The sequence below is a fragment of the Aplidium turbinatum genome, chromosome 11, assembly GCF_918807975.1.
Source record: "Aplidium turbinatum chromosome 11, kaAplTurb1.1, whole genome shotgun sequence".
NCBI lineage: Eukaryota > Metazoa > Chordata > Ascidiacea > Aplousobranchia > Polyclinidae > Aplidium > Aplidium turbinatum.
The window spans coordinates 24669923-24684650 of NC_137482.1; the positions used below are offsets into that span (position 1 = coordinate 24669923).

General features: G+C 38.6%; 1 protein-coding gene across 3 annotated transcripts in view; it reads right to left on the minus strand.

Moving 5' to 3' along the window:
• LOC145779223 (sodium- and chloride-dependent neutral and basic amino acid transporter B(0+)-like) overlaps positions 1 to 13891 on the minus strand; it is a 35951-nt gene extending 22060 nt beyond the window's left edge. The window contains exons 1-5 of one of the 3 annotated variants that reach the window (XM_082590758.1): positions 13770 to 13891; positions 8896 to 8952; positions 8148 to 8265; positions 4806 to 4937; positions 347 to 511 (exon numbers count right to left, since the gene is read on the minus strand). In XM_082590758.1, coding sequence (XP_082446884.1) covers positions 347 to 511; positions 4806 to 4937; positions 8148 to 8265; positions 8896 to 8952; positions 13770 to 13793 — 496 coding nt within the window. In that variant the 5' untranslated portion in view covers positions 13794 to 13891. Of the gene's footprint in view, positions 1 to 346; positions 512 to 4805; positions 4938 to 8147; positions 8266 to 8895; positions 8953 to 13769 lie in introns of those variants that run through there. The other 2 variants (XM_082590759.1, XM_082590760.1) reach the window with 2 other exon arrangements.
• Positions 13892 to 14728: the final 837 nt, after the last annotated feature.

Consider the following 14728-nt stretch of genomic DNA (forward strand, 5'->3'; position numbering starts at 1 on the left):
CTATTACTTGAGCAAAGATCTTCTCTTTCCACTCAGTAGACAGCAAATAATTGCTGCCTGACGGAATTGAGAAAAATGCAATTTTTTTTAGACAAGCACAAAGTGATCACAATTTTGAGGGAAATGCCTCAGATCCCAAAGTTAGTCTGGAGTTTTGTTGCGTCAAAAAAGCTGTTTTGTTTTATTCACTCCTTCTTGCAAATAACTATTTTGGAAGTTATGGTCCCTCAAGCAGTTTTGAAAAATCCACCCGTTGAGTAGACTCACTAAGATCTTAATGGACGATTACTTTCATGCAACAGAAGCTGAATTTGTTTTGCTGTGTTTTTGTAAGCACAAGACTTACTTTTATTGGAGTCTCGACAGGTGTATTCATTCCACCAATTATTGCAATTTGACCAGGGTAAGACCCAAGTTAGGGAGCTGAAGATGAAATGAAGGCTGTAGGCAATGATGACGTTATAGTAGATACAAACGATGAAGGATATAATCAGCATACAATGACCAACCCCTGGAAAAAAACACAACTTTGTTAGACAGCTCAACCATCTTCTCATGATAAAATACTCTATCCATGCAAGATACATCGCATTCGACGACGCACACAAATTTTAGCAGATAAACAGCACAAGTTATAAAAAATGTTTTAGTATGATGGTCGAATAGATTCATTAAAAGGGAAAAAACCAAACGTTTTTTTATAACACAAAAATGTCAGAACGTTGGTGAGGATTTTCTTTCTTGGCTTTTCCCTGATGCTTTCGGACTTAATGGGGAATTTGCATCACTGACATACGTCGGCCTGAAATGTGGACCGTCTATATCCTCCACCACATGGGACACGTTGTGGTCTTGCGAGCACAGATGGATCTGTCAGGCAAACAAGGTCACGGAACTTCCACACTTGATTTGACTAGAGGCTGCGTGGGATCGAGAGATGTGGAGAAAGATGACATATAGAGTAACCGAGAGTCGTAAACGACGAAAAAGAGGATGAAGACAGCGTGCGCGGACATTTTGCCGAAAGACATTTTGCCGAAAGACATTTTGCCGAAACCCATTTTGCCGAAAGACATTTTGCCGAAAGGACATTATGCCGAAAGACATTTTGCCGAATGGACAAATTGCCGAAAGGACTAATTGCCGAACGGACTAATTGCCGAAAGGACTAATTGCCGAATGGACAAATTGCCGAAACAATTTGGAAAAAAATTACTTTGAAGTGACACAAAGTCTCGTTACTATGCAAGCAGTGCTTTTGAAATAGAATTATTTTGCTACTCTTGTTTGCTTAAAAATTACTTTGAAGCAACACCAAGTCTCGTTACTATGCAAGCAGTGCCTTTGAGCTGGTAATTATTTTGAAGTGACACCAAGTCGCAAGTCTCATTGCTATGCAAGCAGTGCCTTTGAACTGATAATTATTGTGAAGTGACACCAAGTCTCGTTACCATGCAAGCAGTGGCTTTGAAGTAGTAATTACTTTGCTACTGTTGTTTGCCTAAAAATTGCTTTATATACAGTCCCCACAGTTTTGGAAATCAGTATTAGTTTAAGTGACACCAAGTCCCATCTATAAGTATGTATGCAGTCTCCACAGGTTTTGGAAATCAGTATTAGACGTTTGCTTATATAACACTTCTGTCGGATACTTACGCGCTGTCGCACATAATTTGTGAGTGAAATCTGTTTGTGAATGACATTTATGCAGAGGTGGGCAGTAACTAGTTACAAAAGTAACTAGTTACTGTAACTAGTTACTTTTTGAGTAACTGTAACGGTAACTTCGTTACTATTTTCCAAAAGAAACGAAACGCGGTAACTAGTTCCTATTTTAGCACTTTTTCAACAGTTACAGTTACAAGTTTTTTTGTTTTTTTTTTACAGTTACAAGTTACTTTTGTATTGAAATTTATGTTTCTAATTGCCGTCCATTACTCTGCACATGTTTGTGTCATGCTTTATGCGTGTTTGCTGCGCGTTGCTCAATAATGCATTCTTCTCGCAGCTGTATCGGAGCAGCACTGTTCATGCGCGGCGCTCTTGTTTTGTGATCTTATGGAGCAGAATTGCCATATTGACAAATTCATCGCCAAAATCCAGAAATCTGGCGATTTTTTAAGACGTTTGGCTTCATATTTATGGTTTGGCAATTTGGCTTTTTTTTAGCGCTTTTTGAGAACTGATTTGGTTAAATTAATTGCTTTTGGTGATTGATCAGTATGTGACTTTTTATGCAATGTTTAGCAAAAGTGTTTGGCGACACTTGATAGCTCAGTTCATGCTTGTCGTATAGCTGCCAGAGGTGTACAGGAGTCGTATTTTTGGAGTATTTAGGACCCGGAGTCTCGGTGTTACGTTCACTGTTCGCAACCTTATTACATCATTGTTTTCTCAATTCAAAATTGGAAGTCGATGTCTAAGTAACTTCGAGTCATAGCAGAGAAAACAAATTATTTCCTTTGTTTCGAGCATTTAAAGAGAATATAGTTTCGGGAGAGAGTTTTCTTTTTTGTACCAATATATTTAAACGTTTTGAAAGCAACTATAACTAACTGACTATAAGCATCAAGAAACACGCAACGATTATAAGCAATAGTGTGGAAAACAGACAGACGGAAAACAAACTACATTAGGAAAAGGCAACTGCGTAACTAGAAAAGAATTTGCACCACAGGGTGCGTGATACATCTAATAAATGTTGAGGAGAATGGATGCGCCTCCCGCAAATAATTGTTTGTTTAAATTTGGATTACAGCGTTTATGTTGAGATTTATGAGTAACTGTAACTAGTAACTGTAACTAGTAACTGTAACTAGTAACTGTAACTAGTAACTGTAACTAGTAACTGTAACTAGTAACTGTAACTAGTAACTGTAACTAGTAACTGTAACTAGTAACTGTAACTAGTAACTGTAACTAGTAACTGTAACTAGTAACTGTAACTAGTAACTGTAACTAGTAACTGTAACTAGTAACTGTAACTAGTAACTGTAACTAGTAACTGTAACTAGTAACTGTAACTAGTAACTGTAACTAGTAACTGTAACTAGTAACTGTAACTAGTAACTGTAACTAGTAACTGTAACTAGTAACTGTAACTAGTAACTGTAACTAGTAACTGTAACTAGTAACTGTAACTAGTAACTGTAACTAGTAACTGTAACTAGTAACTGTAACTAGTAACTGTAACTAGTAACTGTAACTAGTAACTGTAACTAGTAACTGTAACTAGTAACTGTAACTAGTAACTGTAACTAGTAACTGTAACTAGTAACTGTAACTAGTAACTGTAACTAGTAACTGTAACTAGTAACTGTAACTAGTAACTGTAACTAGTAACTGTAACTAGTAACTGTAACTAGTAACTGTAACTAGTAACTGTAACTAGTAACTGTAACTAGTAACTGTAACTAGTAACTGTAACTAGTAACTGTAACTAGTAACTGTAACTAGTAACTGTAACTAGTAACTGTAACTAGTAACTGTAACTAGTAACTGTAACTAGTAACTGTAACTAGTAACTGTAACTAGTAACTGTAACTAGTAACTGTAACTAGTAACTGTAACTAGTAACTGTAACTAGTAACTGTAACTAGTAACTGTAACTAGTAACTGTAACTAGTAACTGTAACTAGTAACTGTAACTAGTAACTGTAACTAGTAACTGTAACTAGTAACTGTAACTAGTAACTGTAACTAGTAACTGTAACTAGTAACTGTAACTAGTAACTGTAACTAGTAACTGTAACTAGTAACTGTAACTAGTAACTGTAACTAGTAACTGTAACTAGTAACTGTAACTAGTAACTGTAACTAGTAACTGTAACTAGTAACTGTAACTAGTAACTGTAACTAGTAACTGTAACTAGTTACATTTTTGAAATCGGTAACTGTAAATGTAACTCAGTTACTATTTTGGCCAAGTAACTGTAAATGTAACTCAGTTACTTTTGAAAGTAACTTTGCCCACCTCTGCATTTATGTGTTATTAGGTTATGATAATACATTATAATGCATTTGTATAATTTCGGCAATTTGTCCATTCGGCATTTAGTCCTGTCGGCAATTAGTCCTTTCGGCAAAATGTGTTTCGGCAAAATGTCCATTCGGCAAAATGTCTTTCGGCAAAATGGGTTTCGGCAAAATGGGTTTCGGCAAAATGTCTTTCGGCAAAATGTCTTTCGGCAAAATGTCCGGGTACCGAAGAGAGAACTGGGTTAGACCAAGGTTGACCCAATCCTGGCATCATACCAAAGCTTATATACTATTTAATCCTCTTAAAGCTTATCTGGCCATCAACAAGCAAGTGTCGGCTGAGAGCACACTCGAAAGAGTGAGGATCAGACGCAGCTCGAGAACATGCAATTGTGGTTTTGAAAAGACGCTTGGTGACACGATTGGAGGTAGACATGAAGATTGGCTGCCATGCCTTCCTATCTGCTTAATCTGAAACGTCAACCACATGACGTAATCATGAGTGGGACAAAAATGCTTGTCTTCTACATTCAGAAAAAATGTGAGTTACATTAGTTTTAAGAGCAACAGGAATGCCTGGTCAATCTGACCAAAAATCTCAAGTTATAAGTACTAAAACTCATTAGCGAACGTTCATTTAGACTTGCAGGACTGATGATGAAAACAGTAGTTTTCAAACTGTTCCTGCACATGAGTTTAGTTTTAGCATTTTAGACTCTGTAGTTTTTTAATTAGATCATTTTTTTTTTTTAAAAGTAATAGCTCCAGTTGCAATCAATGTTAATTGTTAATTAATCTTGTAGTTGGCAATAAGTGGCTAAACAAACCTTTAAATAATGGAGCAATTCTCCAAATAGCCAGCGGTCCAAGTGCGCCAAATTGTCCAAACGAAAGCTCCAAGAAAAACAGCGGAATCCCACATAGCAGTAGAAAAGTGAAGTATGGGACTAAAAAGGCACCTAAGCAACATGTGATGAATTACATCGAGTAAATGAAATCACTATGTGGATATCGACGTAACCTGTTTTGCAATTAGTGGGGTCTTCAGAAGATTTTGGAAAACATGTAAAAAGACGAGTTTGATATAGCTGACTCAGTGACTCATACGCCTGCAGCTGCAATATTGAAATAAACATGAACTGCATCTCTCAGGCATATAGCCTATATACATCGACAAAACTGGCATTAGCAGCCTGGTACGTCGGCTGCATATATCCGACTGGTGAGAACACTGGTACCACCAGAAACGGCGCAGATTCGACATCAATTGGGCTTAAAAGCGAGCATGAAGATAGGCGTAGCCAGGGGGGGAGGGGGGGCGAAAGGGGCCATGGCCCCCCCAAATTTTCAAAGTTTGGATTCCGAAGTTGAACCTTTTGTTGAAAATATAATATAATTTGTATAAATTTGTATCGTTTTCCAAGACATCTGGCTACACCACCCAGGACTTGTTTTAGACACACAGGACACCAATAAATTTTGCAAATCGTAAATCGAGCAAAGTTTACCCGATTTACGCTTCTTTTAACTAATCTGTGAAAGCAATTTCAGAATCGCTTACTCTGTTGGGTTTTTGTGTAGCTGAGTTTTTTGTGTTCTCTAATTTTAGTCGCAGTTTTTGCCCGTTCGTGTGTAACAGCTACCTTTAATAAGTTAATAGCTGTTTATCTGCCTATAAATTTCATACAAATATTACCCTGAAAGTGTTTCCAGAGAGCGCTATAAACCATTATTTGAGTGTAATTTTGCAAAAATTTTCCGGGGGAACAAGCCCCCGGACCCCCCTAGAATACGCGTGCCTTCGGCACGCTCTCACCCCCCGCCAGTTTTATTGCTTCCCTTGCTTAACCCACCAGGATACGCCACTGCACATCAGGTGGCTATGTCTTAAATCAAACACTTTGTCGTTCTCTTCAATTCATCAAATATTTGGCACCCCCCCAAATTTTTTTTCTGGCTACGCCACTGTGAAGATTGACTTCCTTGTCTTTTCGTCCACTTAATCATATTTTCAACCACCGGATCTAAGCCTGGATACGGCAAAACAAAGACAACATAATTGCCATCGTTGCCTCTGTATTAACCTTTGAACCGAAGAGTAGTAGGTTGATGCGTCCTAGAACCCTTAAGTGTTAGCCTAAAAGCTAACCCAAAAGCTAGTCCAAAAGCCTGCCACCAAAGCTAGCCCAGAAGTTGCACTTCAGATAAAAAGTGTGTGACGTCACGACAGCGTAGCTGTCGAAGGAAGTAATTTATTTCAGATTTAGCAATTTAATTCTGTGTAGGTTATGGACTTGGGTTTTATATCTACATACATTGTTTTGTAGAAGGTTTGAAATCGTTTTTTCTAACGATTTCGCAGAGCGAAGTCGTTCTGGTTGTTTCCATTAATCAAGATTATGATGCAATTTTATTTAATACGATAAACGATGATACTTTTCGAAATACGTTTTCTGCAGCAAGGACATGTAGCTATTTTTTGTTCACAAGTTCGGCAGCAACATAAATGTCCGCATGGTAGAACTTTGTAGGTGGGAAGTATCTTGTGTGGTGGTTACAAAACAATCCATCTTTCATTACAATTTAAGTCCTAGTTATACCTAAAGCGTACTTGAAGGTCATAAAGGCATTAACGCTACTTTAACAATTTTTCTCACTCAACCAACATATGTGGTGACAGTCCACTGTGACATATATGCTTTAGATGTGTTTAGGACTTGTATTGTAGTAATAATTATGACAGTACTTCGAAGCGAAGATAAAAAATAGACCAGAAAGCTTTGGAAACTCCTAATACCGATACCCAGGTCCAACTTAGTTAGTGCCACTTTTCACCTTCTTGCATCACACACTCCAGCTTCTAGGTTCATTCAGCCCTCTTACATTCCAAGTCCCTGATTTCAAACAGTCAATGATTGACGATAAATTAATACCTGCTTGTCCACAGGTAAAATTACAGTGACTCGTGTGTATCACTACACTTCGTTTGCCGAGATTCGACTTGTGTTTACTCATGACAACACAAAGGGGCTAATAAGGTACGTCAGGCCCCCAGAACTAACGCACTTAGCAGTACCATGTTTGGTTGATTGCGCCATCCGTTGATCCTCATGGATTCATCCGCTTGCCGTCATTTCCAGGCAACGTTGACGTTGAGTTTATTACCGACTCACATTCATCCGCTACTCTGAATACTGACACCGAATACTGACAAGTAATAAATACTGACACCCTGCTACCGTTCCAGCCGTTACCAAGATAGGGAGGCTATCAGGTGCTACACCTTGCCCAAGGGTGGCCTGAGAGCATACGGCAGAAGAGGTAGCTCCACTTTTCTAAATTCAGAATTTCAGGTCGGGTCATACCAAAGACTTTTAAAACAGCAAGCCTACCGATTGTGTTCTTTCATGTATAACACAGTGAGAAGAAGTCGAATAATAATAAGGTGATGACATCGTAAATCTGATATAAAATTAATAATGAGGAATTCGGAATCAGCAAAGTTTGCACAGAAGGCAAAGTAGAAGGAAAAAGAAAACGTGGCAGACAACCAAAACGATGGCAAGACAACATTCAATCATGGACCGGACTCCACTTGACGACACTGGGCGAGTTGGCTCAAAATCGCCACTCTTGGAAGCAAATAAGCCATGTTGATGCGCAGGCGGAGATAACGACTGATGATGAATGAGCCCTTTCCATAAAAGATCCTAACAGTTGTAAAGCGACAGTAAATAAACCATAACATCATTATTGTTACATCGCTGCACTCAACAATTGTGCAGGTTCAACTGTAAAACAACTGGTTTATAGCGTGAATGGAAAGCCCGTGTCACGGTGGTGGCTTTGTCTTGTGGAAAATCTAAACATAATTTCATCTATTATGAAGAACAGAGAATCGAGTATTGCTCAATATTCGATACTTTGATGAATTTTTTGTGTGGAACAATTCATACTGAGCTGATCCCATTGTAATCAGTGGTTGGTGAACATTTCAAAAAGACGCGTTACTGTTAGTGCCGCTTGTAGCTATTGGAAGTTGAAGTGATTTTGAGAGCAAACAATTCCACTCAACACGTTTCTGCGAAATAAGTTGCAAAGCTTACGATAAGGAAGCAGAGAGTGGTCAAAGTATTTCACAGAAATAATATCCAGTGGTTTTCACTAACCTCCCCCGTTCTTGTAGCAGAGATACGGAAACCTCCAGATGTTTCCCAGGCCAACCGCATACCCAATGCAGGAAAGCATAAAATCTCTCTTCTTGTCCCATGTTTCTCTGTCGGAATTCTGCAATCATGACAGCGTACAATTTATAACTCCTTCATCTCGTTTAAACCGATGCAAAAACGGGTTTCCTTTGCTTGTTCTCCAAATGGGTTTTGATGTCAAAAATCTTGACAGTGCTGATTATGATGGAACCTGATAAATTGAACTAAGTGGTCTAAGAGTTGTGCATTTCTATTCGCAGTGATTAGTGCTGAAGAAAACTGTACAAAGCAATCAATCAAAGAACACCTCAAGCTGAGGCAAACATTAAGATTGGTGCTGACAGTGGGACAATACCTCATCGTGTGATGAAGTATTTTGACGTCGATTTTTGCTCAAACAACTGGCTCCCAAAGCTTTGTCTAAACTGTGTTTTTCCGCAGCTTATACCACTTGATGGAATTATATTACCGTACTACATTGAAGATCTACCTTAATCACTTGTTATGCAAACACAATTTGCAGATGTAAATGAATCTTTAAAGTGACAAATGAGAATATGATGCTTAGAGGCGGATCCAGTGAGCTAAACTGGTCCTTTTAAACATTGTTCTGCAAACACATTGATTCAATGTAAAACGGAGCAATTTTCTAATATTAACGGAGCTAATTTACAACTAGGAAAACGCTCGAGTAACGGTCACAAATTACCAGCTCTTCAACTTTTATCAAAGCTTCGTTGGTGGGTTCCCTTGTATCAAAGTTCACCTGCAAAACGAAGTAAAACCAGAATAGAAACGACTCCTTGCAAATGTATCGTGTCCCTCAAAAAGTTAACACTACTACTGATGACGTACCTGTTAAAATAAATTATATCAGTGGGGCAATGGCATTTGTGAGTTTTTTTGTAGGTCTACCAATTTCACCTTTCATAGGCATATAAGTAACGAAACCTTGGACTCAGTAAATTGTCAAGTTATGCCAAACTGATCGGGTTTAGCTAAAATTGAAAACAAGAGCTTGTGACTTTTAACACAAGTAATTAAGACCGGCTCAAACCGACGACGCTCAAACTGGCCTAACGGAATCGTCTCTTTCTTTGATTAGACGGCAAAGGCAACACAGTGGCTGCTGCTAACAACACGGCAGAGCTCATCCACACTAGGACTAGGATGCTTATAAGAGAAGGGAGTACGGTTGACCGGGTACTGAAAAGTTTGGTTGTTATTTCTGATTATATACGTTTCACTCACTGCAATCATTTGATAAATAAAAGGGTGAAAGCAGAAACATGTGAATTGTTCGATTGCTTCATTGCCTATTCTGTTCACTGACCCGACAGCGCAGTGGGGTAAACACACGACTTTGCAACAAAACAATAAAAAAACAATCATGCAAAAAGTGGTGAAGGGGGTACGCTTGAGCGATGCACGCTGGAGCACTTTCCATTTTTCCAATCAGCGACACCTGGTGGATGGAATAATTCAAAGACAACAGCACTTCCACAAGCGAAAAAAACTCAAAACTTCACTCTGCAAATCACGGTGACCGGACCTGCGTCAGTAGTTCAAAGACTACTTGTAGAGGCTTTTGACGCAGGTCAATTTTCGTTTTCAACAGTCGTATTCGAAAACACCCTTTGTACCGTTAGCTCAGTGCTTGAGCGCCCAATTCCATCCATTAGATGCCTCTGAATGGAGAGCAGTCCTTAGCATGCGTTGCTCAAGCGCACACCCCGAGAGTCGAACTAGCGCCGCTTGATCTTGAAGCTTCTTCGTTCCAGAAGTGACGCGCTAACCAATTCGGCTCTCGGAGCGTGCGCTTGAGCAACGCATTTCAGGACGGCTCTCCATTTAGCAGCACCTAGTAAATGGAATAATTCTCCGACAACAACACTTCAACACAATCGGAAAATTCACTCTGTTTTTCTAACACATGCAATGTGTTTTTAACATAACAAGAGCAAGGAATACATCAGTGACGGAATACATTAATATCTAATGCTGACTGTCAACATTTAGTCTAAAAGTATTGGAACCGCAGATAAAATAAGCCGAATTGAAATTCAACAGAACCTTGCATGTGGCGATCACAATCCATGCAAAACATACACTGGAATGAAAAGCTCAGAGCAATTTCTCATAAGGAAGTTTGCAACGGCAATGTCAGTCAATAAATCATTTAAAAAATGACTGATTTGCTAGTTCGTAATGTACAAAAAACTTTTATGTAGTTTTCTCTTACAAGGCTACCAGCTCAGTGGCCGAGTGGTCTCGCCTTCGGCTCTGTTGGTGGTAAATTTGAGATCGATTCCAGGTCGGGTCAAACCTAAGACTTTAAAAACGGTAAGGATTGTGTTCTTTCTTGTATAACGCAGTGAGGATAAGTCGGCTAATAATGTGATAACTAGGACCATTTTTATTTTGACCTGAAAAAAAAATTTTTTGACTTTATTTTTATCAAATTTTGACTTTATTTTGACCTAACGAAATCGCTTGTTTGTAGAGACCTCAGTTCTTCCTTGAATTGATACCAGTTATCCAAACATAATATTTTGTCGATTTCATACCCAAACGTGTTCAATAAAAGGGGCTTGTTCAATGAAAGTTTGCCTTGATTGTGATACTTGTCGCTGCAATCCAGCTTGACGGCGTTTACTTTTCCTGTGGCTTTCAAAAAAAAATACTTTTTATCGCACTTCAATATAAAGTCGCAAAAATTGCACCTTAAATCACCCCCTATTTCTAAAACTCAAACTGTTGATCTTCGAAAAGACCACGTTTGTGAACTTTAACGCCACACATTGTTATGCTGGTTTTTAGACAAACTCGTTTCTTTTTATTGAAGTTGGTTGCATTTTATAGATTAAAAGATTTTCAAACAGAACGTATCGCACCGAGAACGCACTCATTTTAGCGTCGACGATCGATCACCGACCCTTCAGTCGCTGGCTTTCACAAAATAAAATAAAATGTTTTCCAAACGATCCATAACATTAGAAAATTAAACCAACAAAACAAAGTTACTGTGGGTTTAAGAGAGAGAGATTGATCGGTAGAAAAATTTATCAACTTTGATGTTAAATACTTGACAACAGCTGAAAGTTCTAACATGGTAGGGATGGTATCATGTCTGTCATCCAACGATGCATTCTCGTTAAAAGAATTAAAAGTATGTTGGCATTTAAGACGTTAGCAACCTACATGTGCTACAAGCATAATGCTCATTGTGAGCACTTACATCGAGAACATGAAAGTAACTTTAATTCTTGAAGGTTTCAACTTGGCCCTTGCAATTTATGTTTTAATTATTCCCGTTTTACTACAAATAGCCAGCAGTTGTGCCCAATGTAAATGTAATCTGCAATGTAACTCCCTGCACTTACTTGGACTTACTTGCTAAAGAAAACACTAAAACGTTGCATTATAAGTGTAGAATTTCCATTTGACACATTCATATTGGTCTTTCATGGGCAGAACTGAACTGCAGGAACTCATAAGAGTCAAGTTAAACAATGAAGAATATGATTTGCAGTTACATCCCGCAAAACAAAAATGACGACCAAGCGCAAAAAAGACGAAAGTTGTTTAGGTTTACATACCAATGAAAATGCTATTTCTGCTATCTGGGAAGTGTCATAATAGACACTAATGATGATGGCACAGAAACCAGAAGACGAGCGATGGCAAAAACAGCTGTGACATCACTTACAACGGTGTGGAAACAGAGGTCAATTAGTAAAACACAAAGTTAAGATTACTGCGAACTCTGAAGTCTGAACTGCGAACTCTCGTATTCCCAATCGCCACATAGGCTACAGATGTGAAATTTAGACATGCAAAAAACATGACATCAATAAAGTTTCCGATGGAATGAAAAACAAGAATTTGTTACTCAACAAGTGGACGATAACTGGAGTCTAAGTAAGCTTTAGCACCAGAACTCTTTGTTGGCAAGTTTCGTTTCTCATCTGCTTATGTGCGGATGGTATACTCACAGGATGGGGCACGAGAAGCCACTTGCCGTCCAATGACTGCTCCATCTTCAAGCCACCTAACGGAGTGGAAGGTCTGCGCGTCATGGATGATGAAACCAAAGACTGGCTGTCCTCTAGGAGCCTTCCAGCTTAGTCCGGAAACATTTTGAATCTGGGGTGATGAAAGGATAGACCCTCGGCCCCAGAGGCTCACACGACGACGATGAACGCCAGAAAACTTGCATTTGCCATCAATTGCGATAAAAGCCCAAAAGCCTGACAATTTCCGCTTTGTTTAGACCCTGGAGTTTTTAAAGCAAGATGGCTCCAAATGTTTGGCATGGTTGAAAAGCTGCTATTCTGTTTGTCTAACCGTCCAGGGAATCATCATCATCATTTTCAGCCTGCCCTGTGATAGCCCACTGCTGACCAAACGTCTTCCTCTTTTTTTGCCAATCCAATCGATCGTGTGTACTTATGTGGCACCAGATCGTGTGTACTTATGTGGCCTAAACCAACCAAGCCAACAGATGATCCTAAGAGGCAAGAGCTATCGCTCCGATATCACTACTCTGCGTCCCATACAAGATCCTGAAACTGCCCCTGCTAACTAGACTCGAGCCAATATTGTTGATCCCCAGCTACCAAAAGAACAAGCATGATTTCGGCAGGGACGCTGTGGCCTATGGCTACTACTCTTCAAGCAGTAAGCTGACTAAGGATATCGAGGAAAGTTTCGAGAAGGACAACAAGACAGGAGTAATCTTGGTGGACCTCACTACTGCTGCATATGATGCTGTGTGGCATCAAGAGAACACTAATGTCCCTCCTCATCGACAAATATGTATTGAGATTTTCCGTCTCTGACTAGCCTACTGTTCGCGGCGAAAGTGTTACATGGATAAATGCTACATAAATTTGATCAAAGAAATACATATTTTTTTTATTCAACTTCTCTTCAGCTTTTCAACAAGAGCTTACAAGTCTGTTAGTCGGTCGCACATATAAAATATTTTGGAAAAGACAATTGCCCCCTTTTTTTCCCCTTGACTACGCCCCTGTTCACACCTTTGTGAAACAAATACATGTATATATTTTTCGCTCTGCTTGGTTTTTTGCTTCGCATTGAGCACTTTTTGTGGTATTAATAGTACCGTATTTATTGTTTATATTTTTTAACCATGATCAAATATCTTTGCAAACAAAATTAATATCACGTTTGATATTGACATTTTTAAAAAACGACGTGGGAGAAAAAATACTTCTTTTGAGTACCCAAAATTATACTACCAGTATTGCCTTCTCGTGCATTTGATTCTCACGCATTACATCTTCGTTTCGAGCGTGGACAACAGAACAAAACAGCTTGAATTTCAAAGCAAAAGCGAGACAAAATCACTTTTTATCAAAATCAAACAAAAGCGAGCGATTTCAAAAAACGCTGAAAGAATAAAAGTGAAGAAGCCAGACAGAATTCATAAAGACAAAAACTTTTATTTTAAAATGCTACAAAAAATAAGTGCACTGCCAATAAACCTGCGTTAGATTACAATCATTGAACATACTGTTTGATATGGGTTACCTACAAAACAAAAAAATAAAAACTTACCTTTGTCACTTTTTCTGTTACCATAGCTACACGTATATTTCCTTTATGACGTATAAATAAAGTACCTTGACAAATGAAAAAGCAACGTACTAGAAATTAATTTACTCTCTAAACAGCAATATCTGAAAAATAAAATGCCATAATAATTTAGTTACTGCAATATTTAACAGATTTTAAAAACTCAATACAGCTGATGTAATCACACCAACACACAAAGTTCTCAATGCAGAAGGAAGAACTTTTCATTATCAGTTCTAACAGTTTTGTTAACAGTGAACACCAAAATTGACACCACCGATCTTGCAAAAGTACCGCTTGCTGCAAATTCAAATGCTCTCATCACTTTAGCAGCCAACCTGAGCAATGGCTCGTTTCTTGCGTTGTTCACCCGTGTGGCAGCTTTTTTCTTGCGCAGGACCATAGACTTTTAAATAATATAAGTCCATGCGCAGGACTTTTGGGAAATTCTCTACATGTCATACCGCAGTTAGACTCTGGACCAGGGGTTCTTAAACTGGGGTCCATGGACCCCCAAGGGGTCCACAAACTAGTTTTAGGGGGTCCATGAAGGCCCAATCGAAATCTTCGTGTATAATTTCAAAAATAGAATAGATTTTTTAAAAGAAAAGAGATTAAGTTCAAACAACGCTGATGATTTTCCTCGGGTCATCGTTACTCATTGCTTTTTACATCGCCATGCATTAACATCTAAAACTCTCCCAACAAATTTGAAATAAATTTGGTATGGTAGTGTGAAAATCGTTAATTTTATCAGAGCTTGTGCTTGGAACCATCGAATATTCAAGAGGTTATGTCAAGAAATGGGAGCGGAACAGGAAGTTCTCCTCTATCATATAGAAGTTTGCTGGCTGTCATTGGGACAATTTTGAATCGCTTATTTAAACTTCGAATGGAAGTTTCTTTTTTTCTAAGAGACAAAAATATTGAACTCTCAAAGC